This window comes from Lampris incognitus, chromosome 11 (genome assembly GCF_029633865.1).
Source record: "Lampris incognitus isolate fLamInc1 chromosome 11, fLamInc1.hap2, whole genome shotgun sequence".
In the NCBI taxonomy this organism is placed as follows: domain Eukaryota; kingdom Metazoa; phylum Chordata; class Actinopteri; order Lampriformes; family Lampridae; genus Lampris; species Lampris incognitus.
The window spans coordinates 23,024,434-23,049,711 of NC_079221.1; the positions used below are offsets into that span (position 1 = coordinate 23,024,434).

The 25,278-nt window shown below is 42.5% G+C and overlaps 1 protein-coding gene across 1 annotated transcript in view; it reads left to right on the forward strand.

Moving 5' to 3' along the window:
- The first annotated feature begins 4,007 nt into the window (after window positions 1-4,007).
- The window catches only part of hdac4 (histone deacetylase 4), a 218,972-nt gene continuing 197,701 nt past the window's right edge, over window positions 4,008-25,278 (forward strand). The window contains exons 1-2 of the mRNA XM_056289300.1: window positions 4,008-4,044; window positions 22,671-22,951. Coding sequence (XP_056145275.1) covers window positions 22,930-22,951 — 22 coding nt within the window. The 5' untranslated portion in view covers window positions 4,008-4,044; window positions 22,671-22,929. The remainder of the gene's footprint in view (window positions 4,045-22,670; window positions 22,952-25,278) is intronic.

A 25,278-nucleotide genomic window follows, 5' to 3' on the forward strand; every position in this document is an offset into this window, starting at 1 on the left:
GGTAGGCTCCAGCATCCCCGCGACCCTAAGGGCAGGATAAGCGGTTTAGATAACGGATGGATGGGCAGACTTGCTTGGCTGTCAGTAAAACCTGGAACTTAAACTTGATCTTTTACGGGAGGAGTCAATGCACAGGGACAACCAGAACCAGCACCTCTGGTTTACGTAGGGATCAGTGACCTTGACAGGCAAGGCAAGGCAAGGCAAATTTATTTATGTAGCACATTTCAGCATCAAGGCAATTCAACAGGGACACGTCAGCTGTTGCAGGGTTCGAATAAGCAATCCTCTGGACGCGATAAAGCTGGCACGTTAGCTTGCTGGCTAGCACTGCCGCCTCACAGCAAGAGGGCCCCGTGTCAGCATGGAGAACATAGAAACTGTGATAGTTGCTCTGCTTTCCTCCCTCGGTCCAAAGAAATGCAGAGTAGGTTGAACAGAGACTCTTCATTGACTGTGGATATAAACGCAGCGTGTGAGTAATTGTTTATGTGGGCCCTTCAATGGACTGACAACCTGTCCAGGATGTCTCCCTGTATCCTGCTCAATGCCTGCTGGGATAACCTCTAGCCCTGCTGAAAACTAACCAGGTAAGGTAAAAAAAACTGCCTTCAATGTAAAAAGGTCTGGGAGAAATCCCATAAGGGTCTATATGCTGCGTTACAACTAGAGGAGTTAGAGCAGAAAAAATAAGGTCATATACTGTGGTTGTGGTAAACAGTTTTTCGGTTTTACTTTGCTGCAGTATCAGATGGGCAGGTTCAACGCTGTAGGGCGATTCAGATAAGGCAGTTCAGGAGTGTCATGCATTGTATGTTAGGAGTCACAAAAGAGGGGTGCACTGAATTGAATTTCACACATTTTTCTGACATTTGGTAAACCTCTGGCACTCATTATACTATTTTGCTTGGCAATTGTTACCCATTGGCACCTTTTCAGACTAAAGCAAATCCTTAAAAGAATTTGCAAGCTCCACTGTATTTGGCCCCATGCTGCAGTGCAATCACTATACAGAGGTAGCCCTGCGTAACTCAGAAACAGCTACTATGATTCATTTGTACTGTAGGTGTTACGCAATCCTCAATTGCGAAATAGATTATAATGTGGAACCAGAATATGCAGGGTTTTCCGCCGGGCTTTTTTTTTTTTTTTTTTTTTTAAGAGATGACCACGTGCTCATCTCTGAAATTGAGCTGGCTCTAATCCTTTGTTGTGCTTTTTGACTAAGCCACAAAAAAGAAAAGCAAGAGGGAACATTATTTCTTAGCACACTAAACAGACATGCTGACGGTTCAACTTTAACCTTCTGGCAGCTGCCACAAATGCATGAAAAACACCACTTTAAAGGGGATTATAAACATACACTGAAGCAAGTTCATCTGGACTGTTCGGTTTAATCTGCACATTTTGTGCGTGTTTGTGTGAGTGTGTTGTAAAGATAAGAGGAGGAAAAAAATAAGGTCAGGGGTTAAAATTTAAAGAGAAGGGCTAACATGTTTAATTCTAGGCTTTGTGATGTCATTACCATGAAATTGTCATAATCATTGATAACACCATATAGGCTGAAAGAAAAGTATGTGAGAAGCATGAGCTTCAACAGGGAGTCTTTTATCATGGCACACTATTGCTGTTGATGTTTAAATTCAGGCATTTGCAAAACTTATCAATAACCATATTAGCCCTAACGAATAGAAAATCAAGGTTACAGGGTGTATGTGTACCATGGTAACAGGTAGGCCTACTGTATAGCACGTGTAACATGTTTCCTGCACCAACCTTATAGAGGTATAGCCGCATCATTGACTACCATGTACTGGACAAATCAAAAGTAAAAAGAAGTCAGAGAATATTCTATTTACCTAGGGTTTCAGAGTTGAATGACTGCATTATTTTGCCACTCAATCTTTAATCAATTACTTGTGACACACTATGGAAACATAGCCTCGACAATGTCCTGAGATTTTAATCCCTATCACACCAACTTAATACACACACATTCACACAAACCATACTCCAAACAACGCCCACAACCAGGTCAGTGTTGGCTGGGCAGGAGGGGTGTGAGAGGTTTGGGCTTGATGAGCCTGGATGACTCATACCCCCACACCCATTGTAACTCCATATATGACACAGGTGCACAAAAACCACTGGGACTACCGGGATGGGTGGGATGTCAGCGGGTCGGCGTGGGTTGGTGGTCGGCCGGGAGGGCCCCCTGCGCAGGTGGATTGCTCTGTCTTCAGTGCTGGGTGGTGTCCTGCCTCCTACTGCATTCCAACAGGGCTGCGGTGAGCGCTGCTAGGTGCTTTCTGGGGCCCCTGGGTGGTGGCTCATCGTTGTGGGTGTGGGCCGCGGAGTGGGGGGTAGCTGTCAGAGTTGCTCCCACTGTATGGCTTTTCTGTGATGGACACCACGGGTGCAGGGGGCATGTCTGGCTGTCCATGGACACTGGCCCTGTCTGCCCCAAGGTTGGTTGCCATCAGGTGGCCTGGGTCAGGTGTATTCGGCTATGTGGGTAATGCTTGGTGCATGAGACTGGATGGGGTGTCTAGCCGGCAGCGGTGCAGTGGGCCTCACCCCTGCACCGGGTGTGGATGGGCATGCCCCCCCCCGCCGCCTGTCTACTTGGTGTGCGATCCTGGGGGTGTACTGGTCTGTCTGTTGCAGGGTCTGGCGCTGGGCTGGCGGTTTGTGCTTGCTGTCCGCAGCTCAGGTCCCACGCCTGCTGGTGCATGTTTTTCCTGTACCTGGGGCTTGGTGGTGTGGGGGTGCCTTGGGGGTGCGGGCCTGGCTTGTGCCTTTGGGGACTGGTTTGTATTCCTCAGGAAATGCGGCACTATTGTTCTACGAGCTCGTGGCCCCCCTGTGTACTAGGTATTCCTCTGGGGTTGGCAATGCTTTGGGCTCTCGCTGTTCTCTTGGAAGTGGGGTGACTGCACAACTGTGGGGCCCGTGGGTGGCTGCAGAGCCTGTCTGCTGCCGGAAGCACTGTGATAAATCACAGATCTCAGACACCAGAATTTATTGGGGTTAATCCCGTGCACTCACAGGTAGACACGTCACATGCACATACACACTGCTAGCATCTGTCTCACACACTCCCCCGGGAACACGCTCTGGATTACATCCTTCATTTTAGTCCTTTCTTCCCATTTTGTCCTTTTTCTTTATTCTTGTCTTCTCATCACTATCACTGTAATCTTAAACTGATATTTACAGGACCAATTTAATAATGTTTTGTCAAACACATGTCAGCATCTGTTTCTATGTTTGTAATACATGTCATTTTTCGCTTCCAACTTTCCTTATTTCAGCTGTGGTGATTGTCCCCCTCTTGCCGATTGGTTGTTTAGCTGATCAAACATGAAGAGGGGGACCGCTGGGGACTATAAACGTATCACAAAAACCATGTGCTCTTGTCATCCCACAGATATCCTAAGCAGTTCCTGATGACTAATAAAGATTACCTTTAGCAGGTGGAGAATGTGAACCCCACTTGCAGACTAACTCTGTCTAGGACACATTTGCATACAAATTCGCTGTGTTGTATGCCAAGGCTGCCGACAGCACAGGTTAAAAAAGAAAAAAGAAAAAGGAAACACACCCTCAAACAGCCCAAGACTGGAAAGGACTAAGCGAGACAAACAAAACCCCCCCAAAAAAACAAAAAAACAAACAAAACGAACTTCTAGCCTGTTGAGCTGACATACATTCAAACCGTTTCGTCTCGTTTTCATTTTAAACACACTCTGAAATCCTCAGGAATGTGTTTTTTTTTCTTTTTTTCTTCTAAATTAATTTCATTCCCACCAACATCTCAGTCACCCATTAGTTACTCCCTCACTCCAAACCCCGCCCCTCCGGGGAGATGCAGACACGTGATTGACTTTCCCAAAATCCAGTATGGCGGACGGGTTAGCTAAATGATTTTATGCGGCTCTCTTCTCCCGACGGGTCCTAAACCCTGCCCGGTGTGGATGCTCGGAAGCCGTCGCGTAAAAAGCTGCAGGAGACCCGGACAAATCTAGATCTGCGCTTCTTCAGGTAATGTTTCTGCTATAAAACGCATAGTTGATGCAGCGTTTGTTTCGTCGGATGTATGGGTTGGATAGAGTCATAAATGTTTAGCTAACTGTCGACTCCTGAGCCTTGGTACTTGGACGTTCAACAGTGTTGATTGAACTCGTTTGTTTTACTATTTTTTTTGCTTGCCGCCCCCCATCATTGAAAGTGTTTGACAGTTAAAATCAAGAATATATGTTACGTTGTTATCATTCAGTTAAAAAAAAAAAACAACAAAAAAACAAAATCAGAATGGACGTGAAACCGAACTGTTGTGCAACGCCGCTTGTTTTTGCGCTTGCTGAAATGCTCGATTCAAATTGGAAGTGGCGATTTCTCCAGTGGGATTGTTAAAAAGTTGCTTCAAAGTGAAAACGATGACATGTTCCCGAGGAAATAGAAGAGTGCTTTTGGGAAAGTGGCTGATAAAAGTGGTCACGGAGAGTTGAACTTTTAAGCAGCGCACCGATACGTTTTAGTTGGGTCTTCCTTGCGCAGTGACTTGACTGTAGGTTAGTGTAAACAGTTCCCAGATGTTAGACTGTTCTTGTGCCATCCCCCCCGTTTAGCTGCTTTTTAAACGGCGAATAACACCTCGGGTTTTAGAGGAACTACTGTGGTGTAGTGACAGGTTGTCAGATCATATTGTCGTGCTCTAATCCACTACTCTTAACAGCCAATATTTGGATAAGAGAGTTTCACATGTGAGAGTTTGTGCGCGTGCGTGCGTGCGTGCGTGTTGGTGCATATGGAGAGAGATCACTGTAGTTGGGCTATTTAACTTTAAAAAAAAATTTTTTTTTTTAATTCACTGAGGTTGAGCCAACACACCAGCAGCTTTGAGCGTTAACCCGTGTCTTTATCGTGTGAAAACACAAGGTTTAAGCGCCAGGGCCAGCCAGATCCGTGGCCCACTCGGCCTCCACTAGCGGAAACTATTCCCTCAACATTCCTGCTCCCAAAGAATGGTGCTCTGCACTTGTAAATTCCAGGCCCCACAGGAAGACAGCCATAGGAGCGCTCCAGGAAACCTGGCACGGTGAACTGTTCCTTAATGATGACTCTGCTCAGGAAAGTAGTCCGATTGGGGGGAGAAATCAAACAGGGAGTCATATTCCCTCTCACCTTTTTTGACAGATTGTTTTGTTGACTTGTGTATCTCAGCCACACAAATACATGATCAGTTAGTTGCCCAGGATGACATGCATTAGCAAAAGGCATAAAATGGTGCAAATTGGAGCAGTATACATTGGCGCATACATGCACACACAGAGGCGTGACCGTGACATATCAGGTGTGTATGTGTGTCCAATATTTACTGTGCTAATTGAATTGTCAGCAGCTATGATGCACAAACACAGGGGCAGCCGAGGTAAACAAAGCTGTTTTGTGACATCTGGACTCAATTTCATATTGCATGGTGTACAAAGAGTCTGGATGTTCTGAATTACTTGTGTGACACAGAGATTGTCTCTAGCTGTGAGCAGCATCTGGTAGAAGGCATTGTCATGTAGACACACTCTCTTTACCCCGTTTTGCTCGTTTTGGTGAGTGTATGCACCACACTACCATTAACGGTTACAAACATTTTACCTTACAATCTCACCTCAAAAATTTGATGAAGGTAAGATTGACAGACACAGGATACTGATAAAAATCCAAAGGTTGCACTTATTTAAATGGTTTATTACCTGGTCATGGAGTGATTATTACCACTAGGCAATCACGTGCATGTGTGTCTGTGTCTGTCTGTCCGCAGCTAATCTCACAAACTACTGGACCCATCAGCCCAATATTTTTTTATGAACAGTTGTGATTGTATGATGAAGAACCTCTCATGCGTGCGGTGATTCAAAACCTTCCAAAAATGTTTGTTCTCGCTGTCACCGCTCCCTCTCGCCATTCACCGTCTAGCTTGCTCGACCAATCCTGCGTTCCATTGCTGCCTGCTCTGAGTCAACTGTGCGTATGCGTGACACACATCTATTGTTGATCGGGCAGCGACAATGTCAAAACATGTATCTGAGCATGAGTCTTGAAAGTAAACAAGAAGGCAATCATATTTTGCATGTCTGCAAATCATTTACCACTGATCTCGGCACAGGACAACTGGAGAAACACTGGATGAACCAAAAATAATAACCTCTTGTCTTTATTTTCCCAGGGTAAAGGTTCGACCAAAATGGTCGCATAGCAAACCTTTTCTTTTTGGAAAGTGCAAGTTCATATTAGACTCGGTCACATTCATGTGAAAGTCCGCCAAGGAGACTGTGCATCCACAGACTGACAGGCAAAACATTTTCATTAGGTAGATTTTTTAGCTTGAGCACTGCATATTAAAAACCTTTTTTCCCCATATTTCCCATTCAATCGACTTGGGCGCTGCGCAAAAGCGTTATGATGGCAGGAAAAACATTGGTTTTTCTGTCCGTGTGTGCATGTAACTGACTGCAGCTAATCTTGCATACCACTGGGCCTGTCAGCCTAATACGTTTTGTGCACAGTTATGACTGTATGATCAAGGACCTCTTGTGGTTGTGGTGATTCAAAACCTTTGAAAAAGCTGTTTTATACTGCAATCGAGTGCTAACTCCTCAGCTGGTTTGTCGCCCAAGTCTGAGCCCCGAAGGAGAGATACACCTAGTGGGGCTCTGCACTCTACTGAGTGCACTCTTCTAGTTTGTTTTGTGTTGCTTTTGTGCTTACCGTTGTTTCCCACTGCAGTTCCTGGTTTCGCAGAAAAGAAGACTAGTTTATTAGGAAGTTTATAGTGATGAACCCCACACGCCCTGCTTGTGCATAATTGAATAGAAGATACAATTTGCAATTTATTTTCATGTAGCGAGTACTTCTCCTTTCCCTGAAAATATTCAGTACAGTATTGTGATGTATTTATTCAGGTGGATGATAATGCAGTTATTTATTTTCAGTATTGTGGCAAAACTTATAAATGATCAGTATGGTATCTGCCAGGTTGTGGAATTTTTAAGGTTAAAGGGGTGTCTTCTACCTAGGAAGAGGTTGGTTTTCTTTTTGATTCTGTCATAGCCTGGGGTAACACTGCCATTGCTGTTGCTCTGCATTATTTTTGGAGCTATTTTTCAGTTGTACATAGGTTTTTTGACCAGTGGATCCATCTCTACACATTTGAATTTTGGTAAGGTGCTCTCCATAAAACATCATATCATTAACAGCACTACTCTATGACTGAGCCATTTTCAGGATTGATTTGAACCTTAAGGTTACAGACTATCAACAGCTTGCATCTAGTCCCCCTATATACTCCTTGCAGCCCTTGGAATAAATGTGGCTTTTTACTGCCAGTTTTTAACTGTGCCATGAAGTTTCTATGCGCTCATCTTAAAAATGAAAAAAAAAAAATCGGAGTGAGATTTTCATTTTTTTTCAGTCAATCACAGAATCTCCCTCCCCCAAAACAAAAAAGATAGCATCCCTCTTTCTCTTTTGCACCTTAACTAAGCTACCAGTTCCTCCTTCCTCATACAAAGATAGCGTCCTGCATGGAGCTGCAATATTTGAAGTCCCGTCCCATGGTTGTCAAGCATGATTCAAAATAAACATTGCCTACTGTTGTCATCATCTGTTAAGGATTTCCCCATGAAATAGTTTTTTTTTGTGTCATCTTTTTTTTTCTTTCTTATTTTGACTTCTCATTCTTCAGTTCTTCCTTGTGACAGATCATATAGCTGTAGAGGTGTTTTGCTCTGAAGAGCTGCAATGAATCACTCAACAAGTGATATTGCCATCAATGGCAAATTAAAAGCTGTTCCATGAGAATCAGAATGGGTCTAATTAGAGATAATAAGAAGCATAGGTGCACACATTAACATTTTAAGGATCTGAAAATTATTCTGATCTTCCTGAGACTTGTAATGAATGCAACTGTAGAATAAGCTCAATTTCTTAGGTAGTCAGCAAGCAACCAGTTGTGGCAGTGTTGAAGGTGACAGCGTTTTACTGTAGAGGTAATAAATGCACTGAAGCCATTAACTGTTGACAAAATGGTCAGTATAGGTTAATTAATGCAACTGTGGAAAAGCCAAGGTGGTGAGGAACCATGAGTGGTAAAAAAGATTTACCACTAAAGCTGAAGTCGTAATAATCAAATAGTCAGTGGAGATCAATGTAGCACTTACAGTTGGGTGATTATCTCGAGCACATTTTTCCTCTCCTCCAATTTACCTGTTTAAATCAAAACGGATGTTTATGTAATCCGGCCTAAGCAGTTTTGAAAGTCAAAAATCCCTTTCTTACCCAAGGTTTGGGAGGGTTGAAATACTGTTCAGAGCTCATCCTCATAGTTGCCTCTTGTGACTCCAGTAATGAGCTTGTTCAGCTCCACTGAATTGGGCTTTGTTAGGACATAGGCTTGACCCCCCCCCCACCACACACACACACACACACATAAAAATCAATTGGCATTGGGAATGTTCGCTTGTTTATGGACATTCTGTGGATGTTGTCATGGGGTCTATTAATGTCATTGTTAGGCTTGGGGAAAAGCAAGGTGACAGGACCCCATGGTGCGCACTGGTATACTTAAACAGCAGGACTCTGTAAACTGCTCCACTTGGTCTTGCCTTTTGTCCCCTGCCGTTCATAGTCTATGTGACTGTATTTTTCCAATTGTGAGAGAAATAGTAGACAGACCTATAATCAGGACTCGGTATCTGTGCAGATTGCATGCATGCAGGCCAATAGAAAAAAACCCTCTTGCCATTAAACAACTAAGTAAACATTATTGTTTGGCACAGTTGGCGACCACTCAACTCGAATTGTAGAAACTGGTAAAGAGACGGGCCGTGCCCGCTTTCAATATCAGTTTTTCTCAGTTTGAGAGGAGAGTAAAATCCGTTGTAAGCTTTGATGCAGTTAAACATGAGAGGCTTTCTGTTGCACAGCAGAAGAGGAAGGTAGACATCAGATGATTCAAGGCAACAAGAAGCATTTAATAGCCAGCCAAACATCACCTGATGATGTTTGAGGCACTGAGTTAAGATACCCCAGTGATGTTCCACCTCTGAGTCATTGTCCTAGACACACCTCTGTCCTGCCCTACTCCATTAATAAGGCCGTTTTAACTATTGTGCTTTGCAACTGCCTTTGACTGACTTTGACCTCCTCTCTAAACTTAATGAACAAGGGCTGGCATCGGGGAGGGCATCCTTGTTTGGGGATGTCTTGAGTGTTGTCATGCTAATGGAAAATAATGGGGATTACTAATGGCACCATGCAGGACCCTGTCATGCACAGGCATAATCAAGCAGTAGGACTATATACCCAACACACACACACACACACACACACTACCCGAGCCCCCTGCACACAACACTCAGCCCAATGGGGAAAATGCATTACTAACAAAAGTCATAATTTAATTTTTTTAACATTTGGTAGTTGATTGTGTGTTGTGTAAATCTTGTTGGTCTTATGCCCATCGAAATGATATTAAAATAAACATTTTGAAAATGATGACAAGGTAATATATTGACAGCTTTGTCTCCAATTTTTTTTCTTTTTTTATCTGAGCTTAAAATGGAAAGGGGGGTTGGGAACAATGTTATGCAATGTGTTTTGACTAGAAAAAGAAACAGATATAATAACAATTGAAATGGGACATGAAATTTGGAAATTGTAGCGGTCAATAGAGTGTTATGCATTTTTCGTGTGTGTGCGTGTGTGTGTGTGTGTGTGTGTGTGTGTGTGTGTGTGTGTGTGTGTGTGTGTGTGTGTGTGTGTGTGTGTGTGTGTGTGTGTGTGTGTGTGTGTGTGTGTGTTGACCAAAAGTCCCCAACATTGTCTTCTTAATGTTGAGGGAACAGATACACTGGAGAGGTGGGTTGACTGATTGGGGGTCTAAGCAGGAATTGACATTTACCTGTTCACTTGCTGTTATTAGCTGGCATTGGCTGTGTAAGCAGGCTCAATTCATAGTGGTTCAGAAGAAAAAAATGCAGTCTAACAAATGACAGAAAGATGAAATTAATGCAATTGCAAGGACATTAATTAGTTTGCATTGTGAAGGCTCTGAAGAATTTTCCCACGTGGCTACTGAGATGAATTTCCGCTGACATTCTAAGGTCATGAATAGGTGAAAGTTATTTTCCTCTCTGTGTTGACCAAAGAGGAAGGTCAAGTGAGAGGGGATAAAACAGATGAGAGGTGCTGTAAAAGAGAGAGGGAGAGATAGGGAGAGGGGGCGTAGCTTTAAGAGAGAGTGACAGTGAACGAGAAAGCGTGTGATAATGGGGAAGTGGAGTGGGAGTGGGCTTCTTTCATTCAGAAGGCTGTGCAAACGGCATGGAAAGTGGCTACTTCCTGCTTTTTGTTCAACTCAGAATAGATGGTCTTTTGTCACAACTCGGAGGCGTCTGAGCCTTCGTCACTGACGTAGGCTCGCTCGCGAGTCCATTGAAAATGATGAGTAAACCGCTCCATCATGCTCAGAGGCTAGACACGACTTCTAGATAAAAGTAGCCCTTTTTCCTGAAATCAGCTGTCGTCACTTGAGAACAGCTTTGAATTATTCTGGGGAAAACAAGGCAAAGATGACCAATTCCCAGAACTCAGTTCACCGGAATCAAAAATATCGGAAATGTATTTTTTGCAAGACCGTGCAAGACATTTGGCCAACATGAGTTGCTGATGCATGTTCAAGCCTAATATTGGGCCAATGCAAGGGATAATGACATCAGCGATGAATGCTGTACATAATGCAAGCTTCCCGTGCTTGGCTTGAAACTTGAGCCTTTGTCATCATCATTTTCCCATGTTGGATTATACTACAGACACTGAAATATTTGACATGGAATGAATTATCTTTGTTCAAACAAAATCCAGGTATGGGCCAAGGCCTGTTTTATTGCATTTTCCAGGAAACATGACGAACTTCCCTTTTCACTGTGAAGTGAGCGTGCAAAGTTTTTTCTTTCTTTTTTTTTCCAGAGCTGCTCTTTTTTCTGGTATTCTGGACGGGACAACATAATTTATGGTAATACATGCTTGATGTTAGCGTGTTTCGGGACCTCGTTCTGTTATTGTGTAAAGCTGTAGACTTAATACCATTATCCATTGTGAATGGTTGTTTGAGGTGGTGTCTAGCCACACATGACCCCCCCCCCCCCACTGCTTACCACTGCTTGTGTTCTCTGTTCTTTCCCTCTTCTGCAAATGTATTGACTGGTGTGATGTCCTGTGTTGTTGCCCCTCGCCATGTTCTGGCTTGATAACATGGATGAGTAGTGGCTAATATTGTCAACACATCTTGTCATGCTAGGTAGGGTGTCACTCTCCCATCACCCGCAAACGTGTGCTCACTTGCTTCCTTCTGCACTGCCCCTTGTAACTCCTCCCCTCTTGCCCCTGTCAGGTTTGATGACAGAATGTCCCTCCTATCAAGGGGAAAACACCGTCAGACAGCCATGCCCTGAAACGGACCAATAATAGACTACCCATATTCCTAAAATCTGCCCCTGTTCTCAGTAACCGTCAGTTGGAATGTATGTATGTATGTCTGGAGTTCCAGTTACTAGTCACTCTTCGCCACACTATCTTGTTTTTTGTTTTGTTTTGTTTTCAACCTAAACTAGGCTTTACCATTTTCACTACTGTTAAACGAGCTGGTAAAAGTTGGCTCTTGATGACAATACCGACAAAAATACACACAAAAACATAAATACAAACATGTCAATCAATGACACACTGGTGCAACTACTAATCCCGCTTGCCAGCTGAATAATTCATAGACAATTAGGGCTGAGAGGCTGAGACTGTCTTTGTGGTACAAGTGCATTTTCAATGATTCATTTTGCGAGCTATGCAAGGGGTCTCTAATTGTTGTTTACTGCTCACTATCCCGACCACATGTTATTTTTATGTTGTCATGATTACTCCCGGCACCATTTGGAGTGCTTGGAAAGAGAAGCCCATTAAGAAGGAGGTGGGGGTGGAGGATGCCGAGTACCGTATTCCTGTCACATGTTTTGCTGCATGAAAAATATGAACCTCATTCAATCTTGAGTGTCAGTCATTTGGAAATGAGACACGTGATGAGGTGTAGATATGGTGCGTTTTACGGTTCCACAGTATAGTTAAAATCACCTTTCACAAAGATCAGGTCCATTTTTCCAATATGATTACAAATTGTTATTCTCTAAAGAAAGAAAAAAAACCCAGGATGGAACGTTTATTGGTGTTTTACAAAAGGTACAAACTGTCATTTGTTCTAGCTAAACAGTTTTTTTTTTCAACTTTGGTGTGTTCACAAGAGCACGTAATTTTTACTCTTGTATGGAGGTTTTTTTTGGTGTCTTGGGAAGGGAGAGAGGGAAAAATCCGTTTTCGAGGTCACTGCTAACATGTTGTGACATTCTGTAAAATCACAGTCTGAAGTTATATTTGGCAGTATTACCCCTCTATCTCACCAGATGACAAAAATAGGTTTCTGGGGCTGACAATAGTTCTGCTGGGATCAGGGGGATGCTCTGAGGGCATGCTTCTCATACATTGGCTGATCAGTCAACACCCACTTTTTAAGTATCCTTCCGAGCAGTTGAAGTGTTCTTGAGTAGGCTTCTCTCTGTCTCTGTCTCTCTCTGCCTCACCACAAACATGCATGAAGGACCTACCTGCCACCACCCTCTCATTTAAATGTCATGACGATTTGTGTCCCCAGGCCTTGTGAATGCTCTTACAGCTTTATGGTTGTGTCTGAAGCAACAAAACAGATATTTGACATACTCGCATCAATAAAGCAGACCCAGTGGTTTTGCAGTAAAAAACAAAAGCCACCACAAAAACTCCTCTGAATGTATCTTTAACGCATCTGCAGTAACAGTGGCTCTAAAACTTGTCTGTCAAATAGTTATTGTGATTAAACAGTCTACTTTGAGTGCAAATATTAGGTCTTTCATACATATGAAATTAAAAAATAAAATAATATTTTACAATCAAGCTTATTCAGGCAGGCTAATTGAATATTAAAATGTCTGATAATTTATTGCTTACTGATAATGAACAGCATCACCTCTACTCCGAAAATCTGTGTCTTACCAGATACTCTAAAGCAGAGGTTTCAGACTCATTAGGTATTGGGCCAGATTACTTTTTTGCTAAACTCAATTTGACTCGACATATGGATATGGATATTTAGGCTACTTGCGGATTTAAAATTTGAAATTATTCAAAACGGCCTACAGATACCAATCAATGAGATATTGCATTGTTGGCACATGAAAATAATACACAATGTAAAATTACATGAAGCAGAAGAGAGCTGCAACAAATAGAAGCCAAGTAGAATGCATTTTTCTATCCATGTGACATACTGACAAGAATACATTTCAAGTAGAAGAGAGAAGTGCAACAAATAGCTGATCGTTAATGCCATAGAAAGCATGTTTCCTATTCAGACAACTATTAACAATAATTACATACTGTTTGAATATCTGTGTTATTAATTAATTATATATTTGAAAGAATGCAGGTTTCCTCCCACAGTCCAAAGACATGTAGGGCAGGTGAATCGGCCGTACTAAATTGTCCCTAAGTGTGAATGTGTCGGCCCTGTGATGGACTGGCGGCCTGTCCAAGGTGTCTCCCTGCCTGCCACCCAATGACTGCTGGGATAGGCTCCAGCATCCCTGTGACCCTGAGAGCAGGATAAGCGGTTTGGATAATGGAATGGAATGGAAAAAGAATGCAGGTTATAGCTGTAGGGACCGGTGCTGCCTGTGGACTACAATACCTATAACTCCCTGCTTAACCACACAGGTGATCGCCACCCACTGCCTCACCTTTCGCTGTAACATTATTGGACAGAGCAGCGCTGTATCCGATGATGCAATTTCACTCTTAAAATCGTGGCGGAATAGACCCCTTATCACATGACGTAAAAGCTGCGTTGTAAAAAAAGATGTGCGCGCAGAACGTGTGGCAAAACATGGCTGAGAAACAACATGCGTATCTATGAAACTCACAGATGAAAGCATATAAAACTTGAAATTACACGGAGAAAAATTAAAAATTTGAGAAAATGGAAATCGCAGAATATGCCACCAAGTATATTTATGAAAGAATCAATGAGGGCATACAAGTCTTTAAAAGCATATGATTACTTTGTTGGTGGACATGTCCAAGACTGCTTTTACCATCTGTTATTGAAGGAAAACAACCCTAACGGGTTAGGGTAGTTTAATTGTTTGTACGGTTGAATTGTTTGTATTCAACAAAAGTTGAATTGTTTGTACGGTTATGAGATCGAGGCTGGAGTCAAATTATGACCTCAAACATAATGACACGAGAAAGCTGATGGAATCGTTGTTAGACTTGAAGAAGGCTAGGCATTAACAGCTCACACTTTGGTTTGGCAGTTGCTCTACTAGGACAGTGTCACATTTAGAGCTGCTACTTACGTATGTTAAACCGGATATGAAATGTTCTCCGCAAAACTTCGTGTTTGATATTTGCTGTTCTGACCACGTCTTCCAGTCCTCCCGACGGATAGCATGAATCTATGCCTGTCTTCTTTGTTTTTCGATTGTTTTCCCTTTCAGCATGCGACAAAAATGCAGATGCTTGTTTTTACCATCTTTACGATTTATACAACCGACGGCGCAACAACTGTGAGGCGTTTCGTTTCGTTTTAAATCGATTTCTCCATGATGATCTCTTCAAAATGAACGTAGTAACGTTTACAAACACAAGACTCGTGGCCCCTTTTTGCCTCACAATCTGTGCACGCACATTCGGCGCATGTAAATGAGGGAACACGTCTATTGAAATTCGCTCTAGTGATGGGTGGACTGATTCTTTTCATAGAATCGGTTGCTTCGAATTGATACATATAAATGTATCGAACCTTTCAAGTTTTGATACTTTTTGCAAAATATGGCGTCAGTTTCTTAATGACACTCCGTTATAGTACATGCATGTTCGACAACTAGCGCTGCCTGCCCCACAAAACTAATCTTTAATGCATTACCAGTCATACTGTAAGTTTACAATAAAGATAAAATATTCATTTTAATGCATTGATTCAGCATCGCGCTTGTATGTATGTAGGCTATGTAAGCTCGATATGATGTTACAGAAATGTCACTGACCATGTGTCGTTCTTTTTAAGGGGCAATTAGCAAATGTCCTAGTTTGAGAGAGCAGTTCGTTCAGTCTCATTCAGTTTAACCTGTTGTCTCTTGACTTGAGTCTGATTCAACCGCTTCTCATTCACTCATACCTCCCAGGTCGAGAGAACGGTTCATTTGATCTCGCTCAGTGAGTAGCCTCCAGACTGTCTCAACTCGAGTCACTCGTAGACTTCCTCGTTCAAGACAATGATTCCAGCTAATTTATTTGTTGTACTACGTCCTATGTTTTGAGTGACTGCACCACCGTAGCAGGCAGTGTGAGCAGTACCCCATGATAACAGCAAGTGGGCGTAGTTAGTATAAGTGGGACTAGTCAGGGATTCATGAGCACTTGGTACATTTGACAGGCTGACCCAGTACATACTGAACACTAAAAAGAGTCTTTCAACAAGATTCGTTTATTCATTTTCACCCATCTCTAATTTGCTCTCTCTCGCGTGGAACCCTGCACACTACATGCATTTAGAGATACCCTTACTTGCAGAAGAACAAAAGACCACGTGTGTTCACATTACCACTGGCCCCGGTTTTATTGGAAGATGACCTAGTCTTGTTCAACCGCTAACCTGCACCCCACACTGTAGGCCGATGAACACCAAGGACTCTCATCCCTGCGGAAAGACAATCTCAAGTAATGGTGGTATCTGGGCAGAATTTAGCCTTAGTGCTGTAGTGGTAGAGTTAAGGCCTTTACACACCGGCGACGTGACGAATAAATGACACGAAAATGCGTCGCATCAAAACTATTCACACCTGCAGTGATACGAATTTGCGACAGAAACCCAGCTTTCTAATGCAAATTTGTGATATGCAAGGGGTACTCAATCCGAAGATTCAGGTATGGTGGTGGGGTGCATGGGAATCTCCTTCTTTCCCTTCGGGGTGGGGGGGGGGTGACCCATGCCCATTGCCGATCTGGTCCCTGCCAAGTGAACTTCCTCCGTTGGGGTGTGAGGTAACCACCTCTGGGTCGGCAAGGAAGGGTTGCCTTGCTACTAACTCTACTTCATCCAGGATACAGGAACAATTTATTTGTCATTTCATCTAATGTACTACGTACACAAAAGAAACAAAATTCTGTTTCCCCCAGCCCACAGCAGTGCAACACAAAGGACAAAAACACATATCCAAAAAAACCCCAAAAACAACACATACAAAAACAGAGAGAACAAAGCAAAAAATCCAAAAGTAAACTACATAAGCTACTTGTAGTAACTTGAACGACACCACGCGTACTTTATGATAAGAGGTTTACTGAACTGATTGGGACCAATACATAGCTGAATTGCGGCACACTAACAGTCCGCGAGCACTGACATGGCACATACCAATAGACTGCCAGAGACAACTCATTTACTTCCTGTGTGACGTCCTAAAAGGGTCCGGGGATCCCATAAAAGGATAATATTAAAAGTAATCCTGTTTAAGTCATTACAACACTTAACAACACTACTCACTATCCTGATAGCCTAGTTGTTCGGCGATGCTCCTCCACCGTTTTCCTTGAGTTCATTCTTTATAATTTTTGTGTCCTTTGTCATACTATACAGGGTGATGAGAAACACAAATAATCAACAGGGCCACCGTTATCATTAGGAGTTGTGAGATGACGTCCGTTCCGTGCAATGTTATTGGTTGATGCCTTTATTCACGGTGCAGCATGAAGAAGAAAAATCGACCTTGTTCTAAAACACACACACACATACACACACACACACACACACACACACACTCTTTAGTGCGCATCAGCACCTGCGTGCACACACACAAACACACATATACACTCACATGTGCACTCCTCCTTTCAGTGCACCCACACATACACACAAAAACATTTGCACATTTCGCTACCTCATATCACCTGATGTGCTTTGATCATCACATTGCTACTCAATTATTGATTTTAACTGATTAGTATTTGTCGATTTTCTTTTTATTGATTGTTCTAATAAATTGTCTTCATTGTGATGGCCTGGCGGCCTGTCCTGACTGCTGGGATAGGCTCCAGCATCCCTGCGACCCTGAAAGCAGGATAAGCGGTTTGGATAATGGATGGATGGATGAAGTAAGTAGTTGTCCTGCCTGTTTTAAGACAGTACTCATTGAAGCCGTCCTCTGCCAAGTGAAGTACTCCAGTTGCTGCAACATTGATTATTCCATCAGTTTGAATGTTTCAGTTATAACTATTGAACACCAAAATTAATGGTTAATAATTTAATGAGACTGATTCATGAGGCTGATTTTGAGACTGATTTAATGAGACTTATTTGATTATTCCATCAATTTTAGTAGTTCAATTATAAAATATTAAACACCAAAATTTATAGTTAATAAATTTATGAGAGTGATTTGAGAACTCTGTCACACCCACATAGCTATAAAATGCCAAATGTCTGTCCAAAATAGCTGTAGCAATGAGAGAAGTGTAACAAATAGCCTATCATAAGTGCCATGGAAAGCATTTCTTACAACTATCAACAAAAAAAAAGTGTTTGAATATCTGAGTAATTCATTAATTACACAACATTTATCCAGAATAGCTGCTTCAGATGCCGTGGTTAATCCAGCTGCCCTGTGATCAGTAGATGTAGAATCCAGTGTGCTACAGTAGGGATGGGAATAAGGGGGGAACGAGTGAGTGAGTGATTCTGCCATCGGGCTTAGTGGCCTGAAATATAAGCACAGTTGGGTGTGGAAAAGGAAGAGGCTACTTACATTTTCACTTGCAGGTTGACATCTGATGCTTTTTGGCTTTTTACCAGCCTGTTGAAATCGGGGATTTTCATTATGTCATTTTGATGTCCGTGTGTCAGCCGATAGCGCAGTTTGGACTCATTAATGTTCATCACCGAGAAAGCCTGCTCGCATAGTGTCTTTGATGCCTAGGCTGTCATCTATGTGTAATCTGGTGTCAGGCATTGATAGAAGGATTCCAAGCCAACGGTGCGCTACACTGCAGTTTGTTCTGCTCCATTTGTAACGTAACGCGATTGTCAATGCACCAACTTGTGGTTTTTCCTACTTCCTGTGGACGGAAATAGTTTGTCATGCTAGTTTCAATGAATTTATCTTATCATAGGAACTTCTTACTTTGCTTATTACACTTAGTTGGTAATAACTGGAAGGGAATATTTTCATTTTTTTTGTTTTTTTTCCCCTTTCCACCTAAAACATCTCGGGGGGGGGGGGGCTGGATGAAACCTGCTGGCGGGCCGGATTCGACCCGTGCGTCGCATCTCTGACTCCTCTGCTCTAAAGAGACATGGGTTTACTTTCCTTCTGCAGGCATCGGCCTACTGTTATTAAAAAGTGTACTTAGGACAATGCTGGGTGATGTTACTGTAACCTGTGGTCTATTTTTAAATTCCTGTTTAAAGCGTGTGAAGCAGCTGCTATTTTGTTGCAGCACAACTGTTGACAGAAGTCTATCTTTCGGTTTATTAAATCCATAGAAATAGAGTTGTCCGTTTCATTACATTATATTCATTAATTAAGTGTACACATCAATTAGATGACCGTTGTGATTTGTAATGATTCATAGTGATCATCTCGGCCTGGATGGATGTGATCATTATAAATGATTTACACTGTGATGAAACTGATTAGATAAAACTTTGTGCTTCAGTTATTGTCCTGACCAATGAATCCAAACAATGCGTCCTCTTGTCGACAGGCTGTCTTCTTGTTTTTCTTCTTGGTTGTGTTTTGTATCTGCAGAAGTGTGGTCTTACGTGACCCACCCGTGCTCATGGTGTGTATTTGTGTTGTGGCGCTGGAAGAAATGTGATACAAACAATATAAAGACCCGCTTTCTTTCCTCTGTTAGTGGCACGAGTGGTCAAAAATGGCCTTGTGTTATCTTTTTTAAAGATGTCAGTCTGTACTTGAACCTTGTGGTCATTTTATCAAGAGTGTTGAGCCAATTGTACAGCTATGAATCACTGTACATATATTTCTGGAGCTCACTGTCGTGGTCTTCATTTAAATACACTGAGAACCTAAACATACACTGATGATACATGCATATTAAATTAAGATCTTACTTTTATTTTTATCATACTTACAACCAAGCTGAAGCAGTATGTGGGTCTAATTGAAATGAGTACATGTGTAGCCGTGCTTAGTGACCATCAGTCATACAATTGTACTGAGTAGTAAAACAGTGGAGAAATCTTTGACGTCTTTGCTCGGTTTTATTGGGATATATTTACCATCTTTTCTTCCGTTGAACGCCTTCATTTAACCGTATTTCAGTGCAAATACTTTTTGGGTCAGAGGAGATGACATAGTTGACTGGCTGTTATGACATAGTGTGCATCCCAACTGCTTTTAGATATGTCTGTGTTGACAGCAACACCTGTTAGTAATGATAGAGATGGATATTTACTTTGATCGCTGAGATTTCAATAGCCAGAGGCTCAGCCGTTTAGCGTGTGTGTATATGTGAACACTTACTATATGATGTTGTATAGCTGAAACAGGAATCAAATTAACAGACAGATGACTTAAGATTCACCCCCAAAAACACACACACACACACACACACACACACACACACGCACACACACATATTGACAAAACAGTATGAAAGGTCAGAGTCGCTATTTTGTTCTCCACTATCCAAATTTTTCTGTTGAGTATGATGTAACATGCCCAATTCTGAGTAGAAGCCTTTTGGGAGCCTCAGTTTGCATTGCAGTTCTAGGCTCTGATCCATGTCGGATTTATGACTGTGTCAAGCCTCATCTAAAGCTTCACTTATGAAGGCAGAAATCAACATAAAGTACACTCAGTTACCATTAATCTGTCGAGATGCACGCGAGATAGACATAAGCTTTTCTTGCCCTAAGTCTGGCCCTGAGCAAATGTTTGAAACCCTTGAAGGGATGGTGACTTGTGTCACCTCTTGTAGATCAGCACCATCAGTGCTCTTTGTGTTTTTTAATCATTCAGTTGTGTTGTTTTGATCTCTAAAGGTCTTGGATTTTGTTATGCTAATTCACAAATCAGATTTAAACACTGGGCTTAACTGAGTATTGCAGCAGCACCGACAGTGCTTTGTGAATAATATTGGCCCTCCCATTTAGTCGATTGTGTGATTGGGTGGAATCCTAGTAAATGGTAAATGGGCTGCATTTATGTAGTGGCCCTCCTAAGTCTATCGACCACTCAAAGCGCTTCACAACGTATGTCTCACATTCACCCATTCACACACACATTTGAACACAGATGGTAGAGGCTGCCATGCAAGGTGCCAACCTGCTGATCAGGAACAGTTAGGGGTTCAGTGTCTTGCTCAAGGACACTTGGACACGCTCTCTGGAGGAGCCAGAGATTGAACCAGGAACCCTTCTAGATGACTTGCTGTACCTCCTGAGTCATGTCCCCCAGACTTCCACCACAGGGATAAAAATTTGACTGATGCAACTGTGGCCGACTGGAAGCCAAGAAAAGCTTACATCACCACATGTTCTTCGTCCTCCCAATCCAGAGTTGAAATCATTTCTGAGAAATTCTAAGTAAATTTCAGAACTAATATTATTAAAATTTATGACATTGTCACAATAGTTAATGTGTCCTCCAGCACCAAAAGAGAGAAAACATTTCTATACAAAGAGTGCTATTCCCTTTCAAATGGTTTTGTTTACCATAAACGGTAAACTTTTTGCTTTTTCAAAGGTTTTTTTTTTGTTGCTTCATTGGATAGCAGACAGTGAAGCAGAGGACAGGAAACAAGGAGAGAGAGAGATGGGTATGACATGCAGCAAAGGTCCCTGGCTGGAATTGAACTAGGGATGGTGCGGCTATGTAGCATGTGCTGCAACCATTTGGCCATCGGGGTGCCCCATCAGCTGTAAACATGATTGATTATGTCGCTATTGGTGAGGCTTTTGGCATGGAATGAATAAATACAGAATGGAAAGTATGAGAGCCCATAGTCTCAGGCAATTGTTTGACTGATGGTCACAAAGCATGGCTACATACACATGTAGTCATTTCAATATTATTTTTCATATCTAAGTCATCTGTTGATATGTCAGTTTATATGCTTTTTACATTGGCCAGGAAACACACATATGCAATGGTGAGAGACCTGCATTTGATAGGAGGGTTATGGGATGAGATTTTGAGGCTAATAAACTCCTTACCCTGTTTAGCAGTGGCTTTTGTGCTCCAGCTAAATTCAATTTCCGCTGTACTCCAGATATTATGTTTATTCATGTGGCCAGGAGGATTCATGAATATAGGTGCTGAAGATGCAGACAGCTTATCCTGAATATAACCACGATTGGTATTAGGGGTGTGAATCTTCACTGGCCTCATGATTTGATTCGATTACAATTAACTGTCTACGATTCAATTGCATGATCCATCTCAGTGTATTGCATCCTGAATTTTCTATATGATTGCACATGGCTACTTTTTCATCAGTTAATACAAGCAGTCAGATAAATCCGAACTCTCGTTTTATTTTGAAAGTGCTTTCAAAAATCAAAATACAACAGTTTATGATATAAAAAGTTGCATCTTTTCAATACCAGTATCTGTGTGACGCACCTCAGTTCATAAACATTATGAAAACAAAACATAATTTATTCTGCAGTACATTACAAGTGTGCTGTAATCTACAAAAATAAGATTTCCACGTAACAGCTCTAAGACATGGCACTTCCTGAATGTGGCAAACTCTGCTGAGGGGCATGGGTAAACCCACTGAATCCTGCCCGTGATGGGGATCAGCGGAGGGTAGACACACACTGATCCGCTCAGTGTGACATGCGTGTAGCCCCGGACATCTAAGGGCATCACAGACCTTTTATTGCTCAATCTCACGTGGTTTAATACCTCTTGTCCCTCTAAGAAGTTGGGCGCCGACCGTATGGGTCAGCGTAACTAGTTAGCATGCCGGCGTCTCGTTCATTATCGGAATTAACCAAAAATGTGGCTTCACCAACTAAGAACGGCCATGCACCAGCACCCACAGAATCAAGAAAGAGCTATCAATCTGTCAATCCTTTCCGTGTCTGGGTCGGGTGAGATTTCCCGTTTTGAGTGAAATTAAGCCACAGGCTCCGCTCCTGGTTGTGCCCTTCCGTCAATTCCTGTAAATTTCAGCTTTACAACCATACTCCTCCTGGAATCCAAAGACCTTGGTTTCCCGGGTGCTGCTGGCAGGTCATGGGTATAATGCCGCGGGATCGCTAGTCGATATTGTTTATGGTCAGAACTACAACAGTATCTGATCAGAAAATCAACAATCAAGGTTATTAGGCTGTATTTCTGTGCGATTGTGTTCTGTCACTGCATCAATGCAGAATTGTCCATGTCCGTATTGAGATGCACCTTAGTACAGAGAAATTTCCACACCTCTGATCGGTATATGATCTGTTATCTGGAATCCTCTGCATATAAACACTCATTTATTGTGTCTGCCTCTCACAGCTTGATTCCTTAGCAGCACAAGAAGGGATCTTGCTACATTGCACTTCAGGCCCTCTCCGTCGTCCATCTGTAGCTTGGCGCTATGAGGCCGTGACAGACAGCCACCCTTGCCCTCTCCTTCATCCTTGGCGGTAGCAGATGGTGTTGACCGCACCCGCCAAGGAGGTGCACTGACGACCTCTCGGCTAACCTCATCACCCATCCCACTCCCCTCTCCTCTGTCAAGTCAACCCAGAGTGGCATCACAGCCTCCATTACCATGAGCACCCAAAGTAGACCAGGTAAGACAATCAGAAGGCTCGCTACTTTATAGAAGGTGGTTCTCTGAACTTTTGCTTCTTTTGGTCCAGGAAAAGCACTTCATGATTTGTTGTTCAAGATTACTTGTGACCCCTGTATGCATTTCATGGTAGTTAGTGTGCGTTGATGAGGATCTTCTAGTTGTTTATTGTGTGTTGTGTATAATTGCTCATGCTGTTGTCAGGGATTTTTAAGACAGTAGTAGTAACACTGATCCTGAGGATGTGTTCTTGTAGTATTATTTTTGTGGAGGATGAGGTTGTACGTGACTGTCTTCTCAATTGCACCAAGGCATACAGTATGTACACTGTTTGCTGTAATTATTTTATTTTGCTTGCATGTTTTTTATTACTCTGCTGTTGGTCATGCTCATCACCCTTTAAGAGTTCTTAAGATATTCTTTACAAAATACTCAGTGCTGCTATTTCCTTTTCCTTGTTCATAATGGGGATTTCAGCCTTACTAATGTTTTGTCATCAATGAGTTATTAAGAAAGACCGTGTTTGCCATATATTGTGAATATTTTGTTCAACCAGTTATGCAAATTTACAGCAGCTGTTCAGCTTTGTTTGCATAACAGAAGTTTTCAAAAAAAGATATGAGTTGCTGTCAGGCACTGTAAGAATAGTGAAAAAAGTAACTTAATCTTTGACGCAGCAGATTAAGTCATTGGTTCTTTGAGTTGTGCTGGCACAGCTGTATGAATACAGAGGAAATTTAGACACCAAGTCAACATACAATGATGAGCCAAAACATTATGACCACCTACCTAATATGCTGTTGGTCCTCTGTGTACTGCCAACCCACTGAGGCATGGACTCTACAAGACCTCTGAAGGTGTCCTGTGGTATCTGGCACCAACACATTAGCAGCAGATCCTTCAAGTCAAGTCAAGTCAATTTTTGTTGTATAGCCCAATATCACAAATTACAAATTTGGCTCAAGGGGCTTTACAGCAACACAACATCCTGTCCTTAGACCCTTGCATCACGTAAGGAACAACTCCTTTAAAAAGTCCTGTAAGTTGCGAGGTGGAGCCGCCATGGCTTGGACTTGTCAGTCCAGCACATCCCACAAATGCTCAATCGGATTGAGAGCTGGAGAATTTGGAAGTGAATCACAGTGAATCATGTTCCTCAAGCCGTTCCTGAGCAATATGTACAGTGTGGCAGGGCATATTATCTTGCTGAAAGAGGCCACTGCCATCAGGGAAAACTATTGCCATGAAGGGGTGTACCTGGTCTGCAACGATGGTAGGTGGCATGTATCAAATTGATGTCCACATGAATGGCCGGATCCAGGGTTTCGCAGCAGAATATTGCCCAGAGCATCACACCCTCTCCACTGGCTTGTTGTCTTCCCCCAGTGCATCCTGGTGACATCACTTCCCCAGGTAAACAGCACACATGTGCATGGCCATATCCATGAGATCTAAAAGAAAACAAGACTCATGGGGTCAAACGACCTTCTTCCACTGTTCAAGGTCCAGTTCTGATGCTTGCGTGCCCATTGTAGGCACTTTCAGTGGTGATCAGGGGTCATCATGGGCACTTTGACCGGTCTGTGGCTACGCAGCCCCATATGCAGCAAGGTATGATGCACTATGTTGTGACACATTCCTCTCATAACCATCGTTAAAATTTTCTGTGACTTGTGCCACAGTAGACCTTATGTTGGTTCGAACCAGACTGGATAGCCTTCGTTGCCCTCAGGCATCGATGAGCCTTGGGCACCCAACACCCTGTCGCCGGTTTGGGGTTTGTCCGTCCTCGGACAACTGTCAGTAGGTATTCACTACTGCTGACTGGGAGCACCACACAAACTTTGCCATTTCAGAGATGCTCTGACCCAGTCATCTGACCGTAATAATTTGGCCCTTGTCAAAATTACTCAGGTCTTTACTCCTGCCCATTTCTCCTGCATCCAGCACATTGACTATGAGAACTGATAGTTTACTTACCATCTACCCAGACTTTGACATGTGCCCTTGTTTGGAGATGATCATCGTTCGGTTTACCTGTGAGTGGCCGTAATGTTTTGGCTGATCAGTCTATGTTGAGCTAACCTGTGCGAAGCACCGAAAGAAGTTCATGTTGTTGTCAGCTATTTCACAATAACAGGCTTGCTGCCACTGTTTTTTGGGGCCATTTAACAAATATCCTAAGGGTCTCTGCAATTTTAGAGGAGCAGTTAACAGAGGATGCTCAATGTCAGATAGAAAATCAGGTTGTGTTTTTATGATGGCAATATTGGATTTTTCCTCACTTTGGTTTCTGAAATGAAGATAAAATGTACTAAGAAAGGATTT